Below are 17,673 nucleotides of genomic sequence, written 5' to 3'. Positions count from 1 at the left end.
GAAAGTTTCAGCCAAATCTGCCGGGTAGTTTTTGAGTTCATGGATGACATACAGACAAACATTCATTTATATATATATATAAAGCAGGAATAGAGGGGTGGGGCACAAAATGAATTTCATGCCCAGTGTTCTCAAAAATCTTTGTCGGGCCCTAAGGGGGCCCTGAAATAGAATTGTGCCCCATGTCCAATATCAGAATGATCGGACTCTATACAGGATGCACTGCTAAATTGACAATTACAATACAAAGGCAATTTACTTTCAATTAAATGTATATATAATATGTTTATTAATATATGTTTATGAAATCCTTCAGCAGTTTTCATAAAAAAAAATCTCGAAAGAGTGCTACATGCAATATACCAACAGCCCAGTTATCTCATCCAGAGATTGCGGTGTTGTCCAGTACTGGACAGTGGGGTGGCAATTTAATGAGAGAATTTGTATTACATTTCTATACACAACTTTTTTTAAATAATCTTTCTTGGTAAATTACGACTGTGGTTGTTTTTTGAGGGACGGTTTAACAAGAGGTTTAACTGTAGTTCTGCCTTAGCACTGGCTTAAGGCAGTAACTTACTCCTCAGTACCCAAGAACACCATTGCTGGGTTTTCTCGCTGGTTTTCTAAATTTAATTTAACTGCCAGTCTGTTGGTACTCTGAGCATCAATAAGAGGATATTTGCTTCCAGCATGATTATTGACTGTTCCAAACTGATGAGTTCATAACAAGGACAAAACAGCAGCCTCTGGTTGGGATAACCAGGCTGTCTGGCAGATATGCATGCAGATTGCATGAATAAGACCAGCCTGGTTAGTAATTTACAATCCAATACCAGTTTCTGGTTCTCAATTTGCCTTTTTATTTATTTATGTTAAGTTGATAAGGGTAATGATGATCTTTTCTTGAAATTATTTTTGAGCTCATAATCAGAAACATTGAACCAATATTTGGTTTTTAATTTTGATAATATAAGAACTGAGGAGGGGGGGGGGGAGGGACAGAATTAAAAGCATAATTATTTAAATGAAACAGAACAGACTTTTTTTTCAAAAAAATAATCAATTTCATTTTATGTTAAATGCCCCATTAAAAAAAGAGAAAGAGGCAATGTAATTTTTAACATGAAAAGTAAACCTTTGAGCATTAAATATATGTTATACACCGTCGTAAAACCTATCGACACATGAGGTATCATAGATCATTTTCTCTCGAATTTCAACATTAAGATTTTTATTTTTTAATTTTAAAAGAAGATAGTAATTATATTAGCTAGGAAGTTTTAAGCTATTTTATTTATTAATTACACGTCCATAGGTGCATTAACTGATTACTTTTAATATCTTCTTCTCACACACTAAAAACAAAGCTAAACTGAATTTCTCAACGAGAATATTCTATTCTATTCTATTCTATTCAAGAGTCACAACTGACTTCAACTGTATTTATGTCGAGGACTGCATACTATGTGCCTTACCTCTATTATTTTATATACCGATAGATGGCAGCACCATCACCGGATCGAACAGTTAGTGAGAATTTTGAACTAGCCCAGGAGCTAATAGCTACCTAGTACTAGCACCCCCAGAGGTATCGTTTCACTTGGAGGACATTGAGACCACGAGCATATTTAACGTCGCCCAGTCCCCATTAATGACGACGGTGGGTCTTCGACCAGCGAGGATCGAACCCGAGGCCCTCCGGTCCCGAGTCCAATGCCTTACCGATCAGGCTACCACGGCCCTCAACGAGAATATAAGTTTTATTTCATGAAATAAACAGTAAAATAGTGATGCCATCTAGTGTTCACGAAAGAATTAGGACGTCATGACCTACGTCATGGAATTCGTGGCTTACAGAATTACCGCTTGGGAACGGCCAATATGCGTTGCTTCCGATGTCGCTCTATGAGCCTCGCCGTTTGATTTATTGGTCAACCGCAACTTAAGCTTGTTCATTGGTTAATGGAACCGCGTGACATTTTTGACCAATTATTAGCATTTTTCACTTGCGTGTTATTCGTCCGCGTCACGTCTGCGCAAGTAACCGATGATCAACCGAATGCATTCGATAACAACAGGTTAGTAACCGCTGACGTCATTGTTGTCATGTGATCAACCAACAGGTCGCTACCGGTCGTGCTTGTAGAACGTAAGCACCGTCTTCACAGGCTATATTTTTAAGAATTGGCAACTCTGCCGCATTGTTTACAAAAAATATTACAGTTTGTAGTTTATGGAAAATGCAACTTTAGTGAACGTAGTAGTAATTAATTAATAATGTCTCACGAAAACAAAAAGCATCATCATCGTGACGAAAGGTAAAAATTTCTTGATGTTTTATTATTGAGTGTAATAACATTATTATTCAAAGTTATGATCTCTTAGATTAAGGGGGATGCTTGGGTTTATCAATAGATCTATTTCAAATAAATCTAAAGAAGTTCTTCTGCCCTTATATAGAAGTTTGGTAAGACCCCATTTGGAGTATGCTGTTCAGTTTTGGTCTCCTTATCTTAAGAAAGACAATGTATTAGAAAGGGTTCAAAGGCGGGCTACAAGGCTAATAAGTGGACTTTCCCACTTAGATTATGATTCCAGGCTTAGAAGGCTAAAAATGTACAGTCTTGAGCAAAGAAGAGACCGAGGGGACATGATTCAGCTGTTTAAATTTATTAAAACGAAAGATGTTTCGGGGCTAAAGTTTAGCACTGAAAACAGGACAAGGGGTCATTGTTTTAAGCTATTTAAATCTCAGGCTAACATGGATATTAGGAAAAATTATTATTTTAGCAGGGTAGTGGAACCTTGGAACAGCTTACCGGAAGAGGTGGTAATGAGCAAAGGAGTTGACAGTTTTAAGAGGGCCATTGATCTTCACTGGGGATTGTAAATTGACTAGGACCAGTCTAGCTGGGCCCAGAGCCTGTTGCTGGTCGTCACTTTTGTATTTGTATTATGAAGACAATATTTAACCCTTAACCCATAACAGGGGAGGTGAAAAAGTAGGACATAACAAGGGACGTGAGGTCTCAGAGACCGCTCTACTTTAATTTATTTAAAAAAATCGTGTAATTAAGATAAATTCCTGTAAATTCCCTTATATATTCTTTGTACTTTTGTTTGTACAGTAAAAAAATATTTTTGAATTTTGGACTGAAATATACATTTTCCGAGGAAATTTAACAAGTGTCTGAAGATTTTTCGTGAGAAATCATATATTGCAGTAAATAATTTACTGTTCGTAATAAAAATCAATCTGTTATCAATCAGTAATTTTATTTTAGTTGTTTAATATATGCAGGACATTTGAATACCAGAAAATTGATTATATCACATTGTGGGAAAATTTTACAGCACTTTAACTAGTAGTATTTCACATCATATTTCCCAGAATAATTAAGTCTTTATTGTCCTTAGAACATCATTGCGTAACTTTTGTAAACATTTCAAATAATTCTCAACCTCATCTAGAATAATTTTCATTTCTTCCGCATAACGCGGATAAGATAAATGAACGTATATCCGAGGTTCTAAGGTTAAAAGCCATGTCTACTACAGCCAAAAATTCTAACACTGATGGGGAGCTGCAGTCTCATAGACCTCTTCTAAAGAATGCAATGAAATTTAAACTAGATGCACTCGCCAAAAGATGCTGATAAGCAAGGGAACTGTTCAAGGTCACAAAACAAAAAGCTATTGGGAAAAACTATTCAATCAGACTGAAAATAAAATAGGGGTGGTAGGACGAATTTTTGAGCAGTCTGTGAGACCAAACTTCCCTTGTTAAGGGTTAACGTTAACTTACCAGCGCAAATTTTTATTTTTGCCTTCATCTGATTATCAACACATGTTGCTGAAGAGATTGGAAATGGAAAACTGATTTTAAAAGTAGTGTTTAAAATTTAAATTCACTTTGTATTGTTTAAAATTTTATTCATTTAAAATAGGAAAAATGCAAAGGATTTCTTTCCGATGTTTCAAATTGAAAATCGAAAGTTTTATTCAAAGTGAACTCATTTGCTTTATTAATATTTTAGCCCTGACAAACATTTGCAGAAAGCACTGGAAACACCTGAGCAGAAACGACTGAGACGATTTGCAAAAAAGGTATCCACATTTTTATCTGTTGTATACAATTACAGTAGAGTCGAAAAACCGACCTAATTGCGGCTCATGCTACCTCAGATTATCCGAAAGATATTTAAATATTTTGTGATTAAAATTTTACACTCATCATTAGTGATGTAAAATACCCGGGTATTTATTTTTAGGGGTAAATACCCAGGGTATATACCTGGGTAAATACCCAAAATGGGTATTTAGCCGGGTATTTATTTCAGAAATTTATATTCAACTAAAATACTTTTCTGTACGTATTCCACTATGTATATATAACCAGCCATATACAAAACAATAAATTTTTACCCAAAAATTGTGTTAGGTTGTAGTAATACCAAAATGCAGTACTGCACAGTAAATACAGTTATTATGTTCGGTGCAATTTTTGTTGTTCAATCATATCAGAAACCTTTATCTTTTCTGTAATTGTTTGAAACTTTCCCCTTTTCTTTCCATTTTCATACTTTAGAAAAAGAACATGCTTTAGTGAAATTATATTTCATCAACTGCATAAATTAGTATTAAGAAAAAAAATTAAAAAAAAAGATGCTGTGTTGTTAATTGTTGACACTAACAAAGTGGTATTTTGATTAGTACAATGGGTGGAACTTCTGCTTTCAGTGGTGCTAATAGCCAATATTTAGCAGCCAATAACGAAGGCGATACTTGTGCAAAGCGATTTCTTTCCGAATTTTCTTTTTGCAGGCGAGGAATTTGCCTTCAAAAATGCATGCAAGGAATTAGCTCAAAAATTTGTTTTTTATGAAAAAACTGCTTTATAGCCATTTCATGCAAGTCGAATCCTTATAGTACAGGTTGATTATTAAATGGGCGATTCTCGAAAAAATGTCCCGTATGTAATGCTAATTATTTATTTTATTCAAGTAACTATTAATTAAATATTGGATTAATTGTTATGCTTGATAGTATATTAAGGCTATTGTTGTCTTAGCGAATGCTGTAGACATCTGATATCATTTAGTCTATATTTAGCAGGATGATTGGTTGGAAATTCATAGTTGAACGAAGCAATTTTTAAAACAATAACATTTATTGTCTAACTAAAAAAATTAAAAGCAACTTAAAATAAATATATATGAAAAGACCACCGGTTTACTTTAACATGGCTGCATACCTGACAAACAACACCGAGCCTAAATCTAATATGGGCGAGGCAACATCTTCCTTTGCGACTAGCACACGCTCAACGTTTGTGTAAAATGGCTAAGCAGCCCAACTGGTAGAGAGTAGCAACTCGCTACCTCTGGTGAGTAAATTAAGTGAGCCAGAGAGTGCTGTTCAGTAAGTAAACATCCGCTTAAATCTCAAAAATATATTAACATATTGATGCATGATGGGACATGAAAATTGTCAGATACTTCCTATACGCATGCAGAACACTGCACCCTATCATGGCTAAGCATGTATATAAATCTGCATAATCGTCTAATACAGGTGTCGCCCTTAAATGATCGAAAAGTGTGCGATTGCTGACTACGTCATGTGATGCAACAGAGCGGTGTTTTAACAGAACGTAAATAAAGTTAAATGGTAAGTCAAGAGGAGCGATAGTAGCGCTAATTCTATCAAAACAATGTATTATTCCACAGCAGCATTATTTTTTGAAGGCTTTGGTTAGCCGGAAGACATAAAAAACTTAGCCTTAGCATTACGTACAGGACATTCATCAAGAATCGCCCAAATGCATATTTTTCAGAAACAAATTTCTAAATATCTGGCTCAAATATTGAATAAAACAACAGGCCACACGTATCAACTTTGCCGGCCGTATGTGTCCTGCAGGCCATAGGTTGAGCATCACTGGTCTATTACTACACTGGGTTCATTACATACCACTGGTTATGTAATAGACCATCATCCCCAGTTATCCATTTTTCTAATGGATAATGATAGTTTTCCGAGCTCTTTGACATTGTTCCAAGTACCTCATTGTAATAGCGGCGGTGTTTTCCCTCAGAATAACAGCACATGGCCTATCCTGCACACAAGGGATGGCTATATAAATATGTTGAATGAAAATTTTTTCCTTGTATAGCCAATTATATACAGAGGGTTCATCCTGGGCACTTAACAAACATAGAGCAGGTGCAGGCAGTCAAAGATGACATTTTCCTCAGAAATCTGTAGAATTTATGCATGAACGCTGTAGATTTTCTGCAAATTTCTTCTAACTAAATACATACTTTTGCAAATTCTCCAATTTCATAAAAATCCAAAGTGAAGCAAAAATTTCTGCAAATGACACATGAAACGCAACATTTTGCACGAGTTTTCATCTGAATAGCGTAATTTTGCGATAATTTTAGATTTAAAAAAAAAAAAAGCTATAGAATTTTTGCAAAATTACATCTTTAGCTTGGTGATATTTGTAGAAAATCTGCATATTTTTTGCAGAAAATTTGCCATAGTTTCCTCTACACGTTAAACAGAATTGTTCTGTTGTTCAAGCATCCATTCTGCAATATAGTTTGCAAATTAATAGCATTTTGGGTACTTATGTACTAATGACACTGACACCGCAGTAGGAGTTGTGCTAGTGCTGCAATAAAGAGCAATCATTTGCTGCATTTTTGATCGCACTAGCATGCAGTTATCTTTTGGGTTCCTTGTTACCAACTATTAAAAAACCGCTTAATTTGTAGCTGCGGTGGCATTAATACGTAAGTACCGCATTTTGCTTTCAGGGCAAACACATACAAGTTAGTAATAAATTTAGAAACAAAATTTTGTTAAGAAAGTTCTTATTCTGTATTGAAATACATAATGGTTAGTGAAAAGTCACCACTATGCATGAAACCTCCCCATTGTGATTGCCATAGGTGCTTTCTTTTAAATATCTACCATGTAAAATAAAAGCTGTTTTGCAATCAGGCTTATCTATTTTAGTTTATTTGGATAATGGAAGATGTTAGAAAAGTGCTTAATGCTGGAAGATTTAAAAATAGAAACTTTGTACAGAAAAAGTATTAGAAAAAAAATGTTTAAAGAATCACACAGTTGTGATTTCTTGCCTTGAAATGCAAGTTGTATCTTCTGAACATGATATGTATGTTTTCTATTGAATGGCCCTCCTGTATGTTTCCATAGAATGGTCTTATATTTTCATCACATTTCAAAATTATTATACATGCGTAAGCTATGGTAGTTCTTAAAGTTTTTGAGGGGAAATTTCAGAAAATGTTTCAAAAAACCTTTTTAAGGAAAATATTGAACCTTAGAATTTTTGGCACTCATTGAGTTGGTTTAGCATGACTCGCTTAATAAGTAAATTGTATAGCAAAATTCACTCGCTTTTGATTTAAAAAAAAAAAAAAAAAACCAACTAATCATTTTTATCTAAATTTTGAATCTCAACTGATGTTTCATTAATTTATTCACTTAAAAATGTGTCTTTTGGTTTGTAGGAAGCTAAAGATCGAAAAAGGAAGGAAGAATTAGGATGGGATGCAGAGTACATGGTACAGTATTTTGACAAATTTCAGTTATATTTTACAAATATTTGTTCTTGAAGTCTTACAAAAAAGATTAATTTAAAATTTGAATTAAAATCTGATTTTCTCCACATATATAGGAATTTTAAAATTTGTTATAAGTACAGATCATTTGAGTAGAATTAAAAAAAAAAATTAAACTTCACTTTTGATGCCCAGTGTGTATTTATTATAAATAATATAGTCGTATGCAATTCAGGAAAAAGAAAATTGTGTTTTAACCATAACTAAATAATATGGACGCACACATGCACACCGTGCCCATATACATTTGATGCTGTGCAGATACATTTGCTGTAGATAGTATGTGCCTTGGCTAAAAATTCTTAATAGTATCCATTTAAACCAGGGTTTCCGCTACGGTCGCATTTTTCGCAAAATGCGAAAAACCTATTTAAATTGCGAAAATAAAACAAGGCGTTTTCGCTTTTTTGCTTAAATAAAAAGTACAGAAATAAATTATTTAAAAAAACAAAACTATGCATGAAGCATGATCCGAGAGATTATTAAACAAGAACAGCGATACTCAACTTAATCATATTACAATTCTTTGTTCAGAAAATGTTTCAATTACTATTAAGTTCAACAGCCAGTACTGAGTCTTTATTTGCAATCTGACCTCCTAATAAATGAATTTTTGGGCTTCATTAAATGTCGATGTTTTAGCATTTTGCTAAACTTTTTTTTCTAACTTTATCTCTTTTGCTAAAGAAGTTTTAAACTCAGCTTAAACCCTGACTGATTATTTTCAAAATCTGACGATAAATTAATGAAAAGCATTCATTATTGCTTTCACAAAACCATGATTGAAAGCAAAAGGCATTTTCTTTCTAAAAATGTTATCTACCTATTGCATGTTGATTTTCATTCCTGCAGATAGTTTTGAGGTATGTGTGCAGATAATTTATATTTTTATTTTACTATGCTCCTAACTTTCTTTTATTCATTTTTTTTTCACCCTCAAACTTGTGCGCCTTTTGGGAGTCAAGGCTGGCGCCCTCCTGGAGGACAACGTCCGCCTCTGATCAAAGCTATATTTTTAAGAGATTGTTTTTCTAATCAAAGATATTGAAAATTATATTCTTTAACGAAAAAGGACCTCGACTCAAGCCCCCCCTCCAATTGCTGTTTTTGTGCCTTCGTGTTGGTTGCTATCTTTTCAAGATAAATATTGCTTTTCCATATACTAAAGCGTCGCTTTGTTTTCCCCCAGCAAGCTGTTTATTTTTTTTCCCTCTGCGAAGTGCGCCCTTTTCGGCTTGCGCCCCTGAGCCAGGGCCTCGGTTAGCCTATTGGGTAATCCGGGCAGGGGCGTAGCTAAGGGGAGGGGGTTTGGGGACAACCCCCCCCCCCCCCCGAAACGTTAGTCGCAGAGAAAAAGAGGGAAGAAAAAGAAAAAAAAGAAGAAAAAGAAAAAAAATCAAAACGACGTTTTTCTGAGTAACAAAGGTCAAAAATTCACTTCGCTCCCCCCCCCCCCAATGCCATTGAAAATCTGCTCCATGTGTGACCCTCAAACATAAAGACGCCTCTCTCTGCTGCAACAGTTTTTTGATAATTGACTTAAACTTGACATTTCACTTTAGAAATGAGATTGATTTGTTAAATCCACGTATATGCAGCCTTTCTTTGTCATAGATTCTGCAAATTGTTAAATATGTTTAATTTTATGAGCCGCGCAGTTGGAATATTGCATACAGTCGAATCTGTATATTTCGAATTTCACATTAAAGAAAAAAAATCGAGATAAAGAGATTTTGAAATACGGGGGCTTTAAGAAACTTTTTATAGAAATTTGAAATTGATGGTGAAAATTTGAAATCGATACTAAAGACAATATGGGCTCTTGATTAAAATTCTTTATTAATTTTGTTAGGTATTTATTCTATTATTACATTATTAAGTGCTTTATTGCGAGTTCAAGAAATCATTTTGACAGTAAAAGAAACTTGAAGCACATCTTTTTCAAGAAAGTCTTTTATTGCTTTTTGGTCCCTGATTTTTTTTGGATTCATTATTTATCCTCTTGAGGTTAGCAATTGCAGAAAATCTAACTTTGCCAGTATTCTACGATTTTCCTTTTTTCATCACTTGAAAAAAAACTTATACTTTCTTTTCACTCCTATCATTTCGGTTTTCTGAGGAATCACAATTTTAAGAAAGAGAGCAACCAAAGAACAGTACTAATCCAGATAACAGAGCGAAATGGCTTTTAACTTGAATGACTTTTAACCATGAACTTGAAATGTTCATCTTAACATGTCAAACCTGTGAATTTCACCCCTTTTCTCTTAGTACCCAAGAAAGTGCGCGAAACGACTGTTCTTTGGTTAATCTTCATGGAAAGCCTATTTGTGGCACACATTTCTCCCTTTTTTCCACTGCCTCCTCAGCTCTTGAAGACAATTCCTCTGTTTCTGAGTTGAAGAAAATGTTTTTGTTTGCTGCTTTAAAGATCATTGGCCTTCGAATCCGAAAATGATAGCATAACCGGAATTCGAGACAATAGAGGTTTTTGTTGGTCTGGTCTCGTGTGTGTCATAGTCAAAACGACCTTTGCTAACCAGAGTATCCATTGCAATCACATTGATTTTAATAAAAATTAAAATGACGAAAAGGATTTCTATAAAAAGAGAAAGTTAACGTCGTCTGAAGAAAACAAAGTACAGTCTGCAAAGCAGCATTAGTCCCACCGGACCCTTCTGAAAATAATTTTATTTTAATTCAAAAGAAAAACTGCATAGCATTACGTGAATAAAATGTTTAAAAACGAGATGAATTTAGATTATTTCTATTAGCTTGGTTCGGATTAAAAAGTAGAATATAAAAATGACTTCTGTTTATAACACTCGAAAATTGCTGTTGCTCTCTCAAATAGATATTTATGTAAATTCTAAAGCAGCTAATAAAATTAGAAATAAAGACTTGAGAGGAGAACAGATGATATGCAATTGAGCGAATAACTTTCTACTGCCTATATTTCTTCCCTAACTTTTTTTATTCAAATTTTATTAACTGCTTTAGAATTAGCATAAATGTAAATACATAAAAAGCAACATATAAATATAATGATATGAAAAGCCATTTCATTTTTTGCGGGTTATAATTCAAGAAGTCTTTTTTTACTTTATTTCATACTTTATTTCATACTTTAAACCAAGTTAGTAAAAATAGTCTTTATAATCTGACCACCGATGAGGTTGAAAATCAAACATCCAGTTTACAGGCGGAAATGGAAGTATCTATTAGCTTTCAGGGATGCCAGCTTTTGTAGACGTGTTTTAGCCTCTAAATTAAGCAGTCACACTGAAATGAACGGAACACGCTCATCAGATATTTGATTTCCCTCTGATTTGGATTGACTGGTTTTGACAAGACATTGCTAGAAAATTTCACTTTAAATTAAATGGAGGAAAAAGAAAAAAAAGTTAAATTTTCCACAACATTAAAAAAATTAGAAATTCTTTGCTTTTGTTTTGTTTGACACAAGTATCGGAATTGGGGCACCCCATTCCAAAGTACGTAAGATTCACCTCCCTCCTATTTTTTTAATACTAAAAAAATTTACATACACACACACACACACACACACACACACACATATATATATATATATATATATATATATATATATATATATATATATATATATATATATATATATATATATAAAAGACCCCCCCCCCCCCCGAAAGTCGGGTCTAGCTACGCCTCTGAATCCGGGCCTGTTCAGTAGTGGCCACTTCAAAGTTGATATTTGAAGAAAAAAAGGATTCAGGTTTCCCAATGTATTCAAACGTAAAGGAGGTGATACCTCCTGCACGTTTGATGCACTTTTGAATCCATTGGGAGACCTGAAATACTATATTTTCAAGTATAAACCTTGAAGTGGCCACTACTTAAGCACTGGCCACCTACTGGTGTTTTACCTTATATCTCTGAATATTTTTCTATTTCTTGCGAGTATGAGGCTAAAATGTTATTGTATTTCTGAAGGGTTATACAAATTCTGACAACCCATATGGGGACACAAATTTACTAGAAAAGTTTGTGTGGAAGAAAAAACTGGAAAAAGAGGGTTTGAAACATATCACTAAAGATGAAATTGAAAGGAGAAGTCGTTTGAATAAGGTAAGCAAAGAAAGTTCTCTTTTCTCATAATGCTTTGGTAGCTATTTTTCTTATTACAGCTTTTGACTGTGTTACTGCTATTCCTTTTTTCATACTTTGATTGTGTGTGAAAAATTGTTAGTCAAATATGGAAAATATTTTATGCAAGTAGAGTTTTTTTTTATTTTTTAATTAAACCTTTCATGACATGATATTTCATACTTTTGTTCAAAAATCTAATGATTTTTATCTTTTTGCATTGTATTGACATTTTTTATTTTGACTGCAAAATTTGTTTATTTTAAAATAACAAGAGAGTACTGCAAATCAAAAAATTAATTTCAGAATTTTTTACAATGTGTCTTGTTTTGTTAGCCATATAGAAAGATTTAAAAAATAAAATTCAAATATTTTTTTGACTTGCTACTGATAGGGGAAAAGCTTAGCATCTAGTGTTCTGATAAACATTCAGTTCATTACAAAATTTTGTTGTTAAAACTGAAACTGCAGATGCTTTATTTCACCTCTGAAAATCAATGGAGATGAGAATTCCTGTTATAAGAAAAATACTTTAAAAAGAAATATTTTTTAAAGATTTTATCGAGGCGTACAATATACAATGTAATCCCATTGCAGCAATTTTCAAATTTTATGTGTTGTAACAAGAGTGATGTCATAATTTAAAGAATGTAATTTCAATAAAAATGGGTGATAACATTAATTTGATTGAAACAAATACAATTGGTTTCTGTTTAATGACTTTCTCTTTTTAAAGACGACTTTTGGAGGTCCCGGCTGCTCCACTGTAGTTTTAGTAGCATTCTATTTTAGGACACATTCTACTAAAGAACAATTTTTTGTGGTCCCTTGAAAGTTGTTAAATGGAGAACCAACTGTATTTTTTGTGTTAGTATTTGTTGTAGTTAGATTTTGCTGTGTTTTAAAGAATCAGGGTCCGCAGACCTCCTGTTTTTTCCTATTTTCCTACTTTTGAAAAAATTTTGAAAATTTTCCTGTTTTTTCCTATTTATTCCTATTTTTTCAATGCATAATCTTGCTCCCGCCTTTTTATCCAGATTACTGTATTTTCGTGCACCTTATCCACAGACTATCTGCTATGAAAGTACAAAATTAATGATGCACCGATTATCTATGCTTTTTTTCCCTCAAAGTTAAAACTATCAAACCTCAATTTACAGTTTAAAAAAAAAAAAAGACTGCTTCTGTGCCTGGTAAGGTTTTTTTTAATTTTTTTTTACTTGGATTCCCTTTTACTCTATTGATTGAAGCTATGGAAATCAAAAAACCTGTCAGTTAAAGAAAAAGCTGTCTCTGTTTGCCCCCCCCTCTCTCCCCAATAGTACAGTAAAATTAAGCGAAAAAAATGCAAAACCCAAACATCCCCCCAAAAAAGTTTGAATATATTGCAAATAACTTCTTACCCTTCCAACAAGAACGAGTAAAAAGTCCCAGCATTTTGTGTGCCGGGTTTGGGGGGAAAGGGGGGGGGGGAGGGGAGGGACAAAAAAATCCTCTCTTTTTAAAATTCTATTAGTTAAAAAAAATTGCAGAAACCACACTCAAAATAATAAACTTTTATAAACAAAGATGCTAATTATTTGGGGTGCCCGGGCAAGGAGGGAGGGAGTTACATGGCGCAAATTGCGTCATTGGAATTTTTAAGGAATTTTTTTGAAGTTTTTTTTTTAAACTTTACTCTGTAATGCTTAAGGGGTGCTACATCGCTTTTTTTTTGGGGGGGGGGAGGGTGTAATTTGCATTCTAAAATCAACGATTGCAGTGAAGTCCATGGACTTTTTCGAAATAGGTTAATCATAGGTTAATAATACGTCCTCACAAGCAGAATGATATAGACAGTGGCATAGCTACAGTTTCTGCCGCCATGACAATTCCCTATTTGCCGCTCTTTCATTAAGACATATCTAATGCATTAAACCGTCTAAAATTATTGAACTTAAAATTGCAAACTTCATTAAGGGAAGTAAAGGGGAACTATTTTCATCCGTATTCTTCATACAAGAAAAAGGGTGAGGGTGGGGGTGTCAGGAGCCAATCTGAGAGAAATATTCTAAATTTACGCCCAAAATTGCAGTTAAAAGTAACGCTTGAGGGGGGAGGGATTTGGTTCTCTCCCGAATCTTCATCAAAACTGAAGTCAGTTTTAGCCTTTGATGACGTTAGGAAGTTGGGGTCTTTTGTTAAATATATTCCAAAATTTCATTTTAAATTCCACAATTTAAGTTGATGACCGGTAAGAGAATTAAAAAGGTTTAGGGGCTTACTACGGAAATATTTAAACTTTGAACACTAAAAGCGCTGTTGTCTAGTCATACCAAAACCTTACATTTCAAAGCGAGTTTTTTTCTTTGCCTTCAGTAATAGATTTAAGGTATGATTCCCTTATTTAATTTTTTTCACATCAAAGGTGTTGAATCGCTGCCCCTCCGCCTCACCCTTGCTACACCACCAGATATAGAAATGTTGGAAGGCTCATCCTCAAATGGTCTTAGTGAGCTCGGAAACCAATTACGTTGTAACTGCAGTTATTTAACTTTTTAGAGCGCTGAAATGATATCAAAAACTAAATCCCTCTGAAACCTACCCCCAAAAAAAGTCCAAATTGACTGAAATTGCCTTTGTCCTTCTTAATTTGCTTCAACTTTGAGATTGGACAAATTTGGATCTTCTAGTTTTAACTCGGAATTCCCACATTACAATCTAAATCATAGCATCCATGAGCGGATTTATGGGGGGCAGTGGGGGGGCAATGCCCCCCCAGTTTTGGGAGGACTTTATGTAGTAGCAACATATCTTCCAAAATTTTTTTAAAAAATAATTATTTTTTTTCTTTTTTGACTAGTTCAGAAGGACATGGGTGGATTTATAGGAGGGGTTGCATAGGGGGCAATTCCCCCCAGTTTTGGGAGGGCTTTAAAGAAGTAACAATACATCTTCCAAAATCTTAATGCCAAAATATGTCAAATTCAGCTCCTTGCTACATCCTGCATCAAAAGTGTAAAAATCGTGGTTCTTACATTTGTAACATATTACTTGAAATAAATTTTTGTGATTCACATGTTTCATATCTTGCTATTTATTTAATCCCGAATCCATTATTTTGGAAATTCTTTTGTATTGATTGCTTTTATCTTGTTTCTACTGCATATTGTTAATCAGTTTAACCTGGAAAAAATGATACACTACCTCTATTCCTTTTCGTTTTCTGCACTGCTTATAATTAAAAAAAAAGGTTGTTGTAATGAGAGAATTCTATCGTTTATTTTTTCTTTTAAACTTAAAATAGCTGTTTTTTTTTACAAAGCTTGAATAATACTGTACAGTACAACTGTATAATCTAGTACTCAATTTCAGAGACTGGAAAGTGCAAATCAGGTGCCTTAAATAATTAAATGTTCTAAAATCCTTGAAAAGAATTGACGCAGTATAACCTACTAGAGCTCTTGTGGCAAAACACCTAATCTAACCAACCAAACCTTGAAAATAATTAGACAAGTGTTTGAAACTCCTAAGCAAAGTGTATTTCTATTTTATTTCTTATCAAGTGTATAAATTATGAATTGTTCTAATAAGTTGTATGTTACTCTCATGTTAAATATTTTGTAAATCTGTGCAGCATTTCTTTTAAAGTATTAACTTACATCACAAAGCACATTTAAATCATAAAACTATTTTTTTTAAAAATATTTGTCTATTTTTTACCGAGATTTTTGTCTATCCAAGTATTCCTTATAAGGCTTCAAAATGCAGAATTTCATATCCATTTTACAAAATTTCCTTCGGGGGAGAAACTCCCGGACCCCCTAAAATTGGAGATATTCTATATCCCACTTAAAAGGGAGCCTTGCGTCACTCTCTTCATACTAGTCAGCTCTCTTAAGGTCAATTCAAAAAGGACAGCATGAAAACACACAGTAATGAAAACGACACACAAAAAAAGTAAAGCATGGCCTTATGCATCACGGGAAAACAAACCAAAACATGGGGGGGGGGGGGCAATTTAAAATGTTGTTAAAAAAATCCTGCCCCCCGCAGGAACTCCGTTCTAAATCCGCCTATGATAGCATCGTCTTATCATACCAAAGAAAAAGTTAAAGACTCTTACATATATAAATATAAAAATTATTATAGGTTACAAAAAGGGGCGTAAAGCTTGCGTTAAACTTAAAAAGCAGGTAACATAGTCTATACTTGACTACACTTCTGTCTAAAACTAATTTAAATCAAAATTTATGGAATTTACCTCATTAAAATAGTAACAATTGCAAGTAATTTCTTTAATTCCATATTATTGGTTTCAGAAAATGAGTTTCAGACGGAATGACGATCACCTATTAAATCCGCCACTGAAGCCTTCTGCTAATAAATAGTTGAAATATATTCGTAAAACATTCTCTTAACAAAAAAATTTCTCGTTATTTTTATCTTGAATAAAATTTCTAATTGTTTTCATTAATTGTATTATGTTTAATAAACATGGGACAGCTTTGTATCTCTTTTTTCATAGAAACATTTGTAATCATGATATTTTAGTTGCAATTTTCTTCCTTTTTTGGAATATTATTTTCCTGTTTTTTCCTATTTTTTAAAGCATTATTTTCCTATTTTTTCCTATTTACGAAATTTTTGTTCCTATTTTTTTTTTTCAAAAACTGTCTGCGGAGCCTGAAGAATCTAAACGAAGAAGTTAGCATACTCCCTGCTAGCTGCAGATTAATAGATATACACAATAATGCCATCAAATACCTTAAATGTTTTGCCCTGTAATTACTGAGCATTACAACAAACTTTTATTTGAAAATGTATTTTTGCTTTCATTCTCTTATTCCACTAAGTACTCTATCACTGTTAGATAACTGTTGTAAGTCGTATTTTGCAGTCAAAAATTTTGATTTGATCACTGGACATCCAACACTAAGCACTGGATTTGATGTTTAAACTTTTAGGTCACAAATCGCATTGAGACTTTTTCACCCTAATTCCTTGTAATTAAGACCCTTGGTTGATATCAAGGATAAATTTATAAAAGTATTTTTTAAATACAGTGTTGCATTTCTATTCAATCAAGCTTTTTAAAAAATATTCATATACATGTATATTAAAATTGTCACATAGGTTGTTCATTTTGATACCTGGACGAAATTCATATTTCCAATCATGAGCTTTATACAAATGTAAAAAATTTTTATTAACTTAATAGCCTAATGCTAATATTTTGAGTGAACTGGCTGGTCTCTAAAACTCCCTTAATTTTTAGTTTTGGTCCCTAAAGTCCCTTTTTACTTCCATTTACATAGTAAAGAAAGTATTGTAATCGTGAAATTTTTTTTCCCATATTCGGCCTAAAATTCTATTTTACTCACCCCCAAATTAATGTTGAGTGGTATTTTTTTGCATGGCTTCACCTGCATGTGTACCTAAGAATACATGGACAGCCAAAATACCTATTTTGACTTTCCCCCAAGTTAATTATCATGAGTTTTTTTCATGATTTTGCTTGTGTTGGTTTTTGTACAAGAACACAATGTTGTGATATACAACCTGCAGGCCAATGGTATTTTGGCGGAATAGGTATGACTAGTGAGTCACTGATGCGGGAGAGAGTTATAGCAATCATTTTCTACCACGAAATGTAATAATATTAATAATAACAATAATATGGTGAAATAATGTTTCTACCAAGTTGAAATTTACTGATGTATGTTTTGCAGATAGAGTTGGATAAAGTAAAAGAGCGACGACTCCAGCGTGAAAGAGAAAGAGAAATGAGAGAAGAAGAAATGGTAAGATCATATTTTTCTCAGTTTTTGTGCAAACTAAACATTATTTTTGGCAAAAAAAAAAAAAAATAAATAAATAAAAAATAAAAATAAATAAATAAAATAAAATA

At 33.3% G+C, this 17,673-nt stretch overlaps 1 protein-coding gene across 1 annotated transcript in view; it reads left to right on the top strand.

The window, feature by feature from the left end:
* Nucleotides 1–2,196: 2,196 nt before the first annotated feature.
* Nucleotides 2,197–17,673, top strand: part of LOC129229993 (splicing factor Cactin-like) — a 40,416-nt gene continuing 24,939 nt past the window's right edge. The window contains exons 1-5 of the mRNA XM_054864377.1: nucleotides 2,197–2,321; nucleotides 4,041–4,110; nucleotides 7,548–7,601; nucleotides 11,631–11,765; nucleotides 17,495–17,566. Of these exons, the coding sequence (XP_054720352.1) occupies nucleotides 2,281–2,321; nucleotides 4,041–4,110; nucleotides 7,548–7,601; nucleotides 11,631–11,765; nucleotides 17,495–17,566 (372 nt within the window). The 5' untranslated portion in view covers nucleotides 2,197–2,280. The remainder of the gene's footprint in view (nucleotides 2,322–4,040; nucleotides 4,111–7,547; nucleotides 7,602–11,630; nucleotides 11,766–17,494; nucleotides 17,567–17,673) is intronic.

The sequence above is a fragment of the Uloborus diversus genome, chromosome 9 (genome assembly GCF_026930045.1).
Source record: "Uloborus diversus isolate 005 chromosome 9, Udiv.v.3.1, whole genome shotgun sequence".
NCBI lineage: Eukaryota > Metazoa > Arthropoda > Arachnida > Araneae > Uloboridae > Uloborus > Uloborus diversus.
Note: the sequence above shows the minus strand (reverse complement) of the source record. Positions and strands in the feature narration are given on the sequence as shown.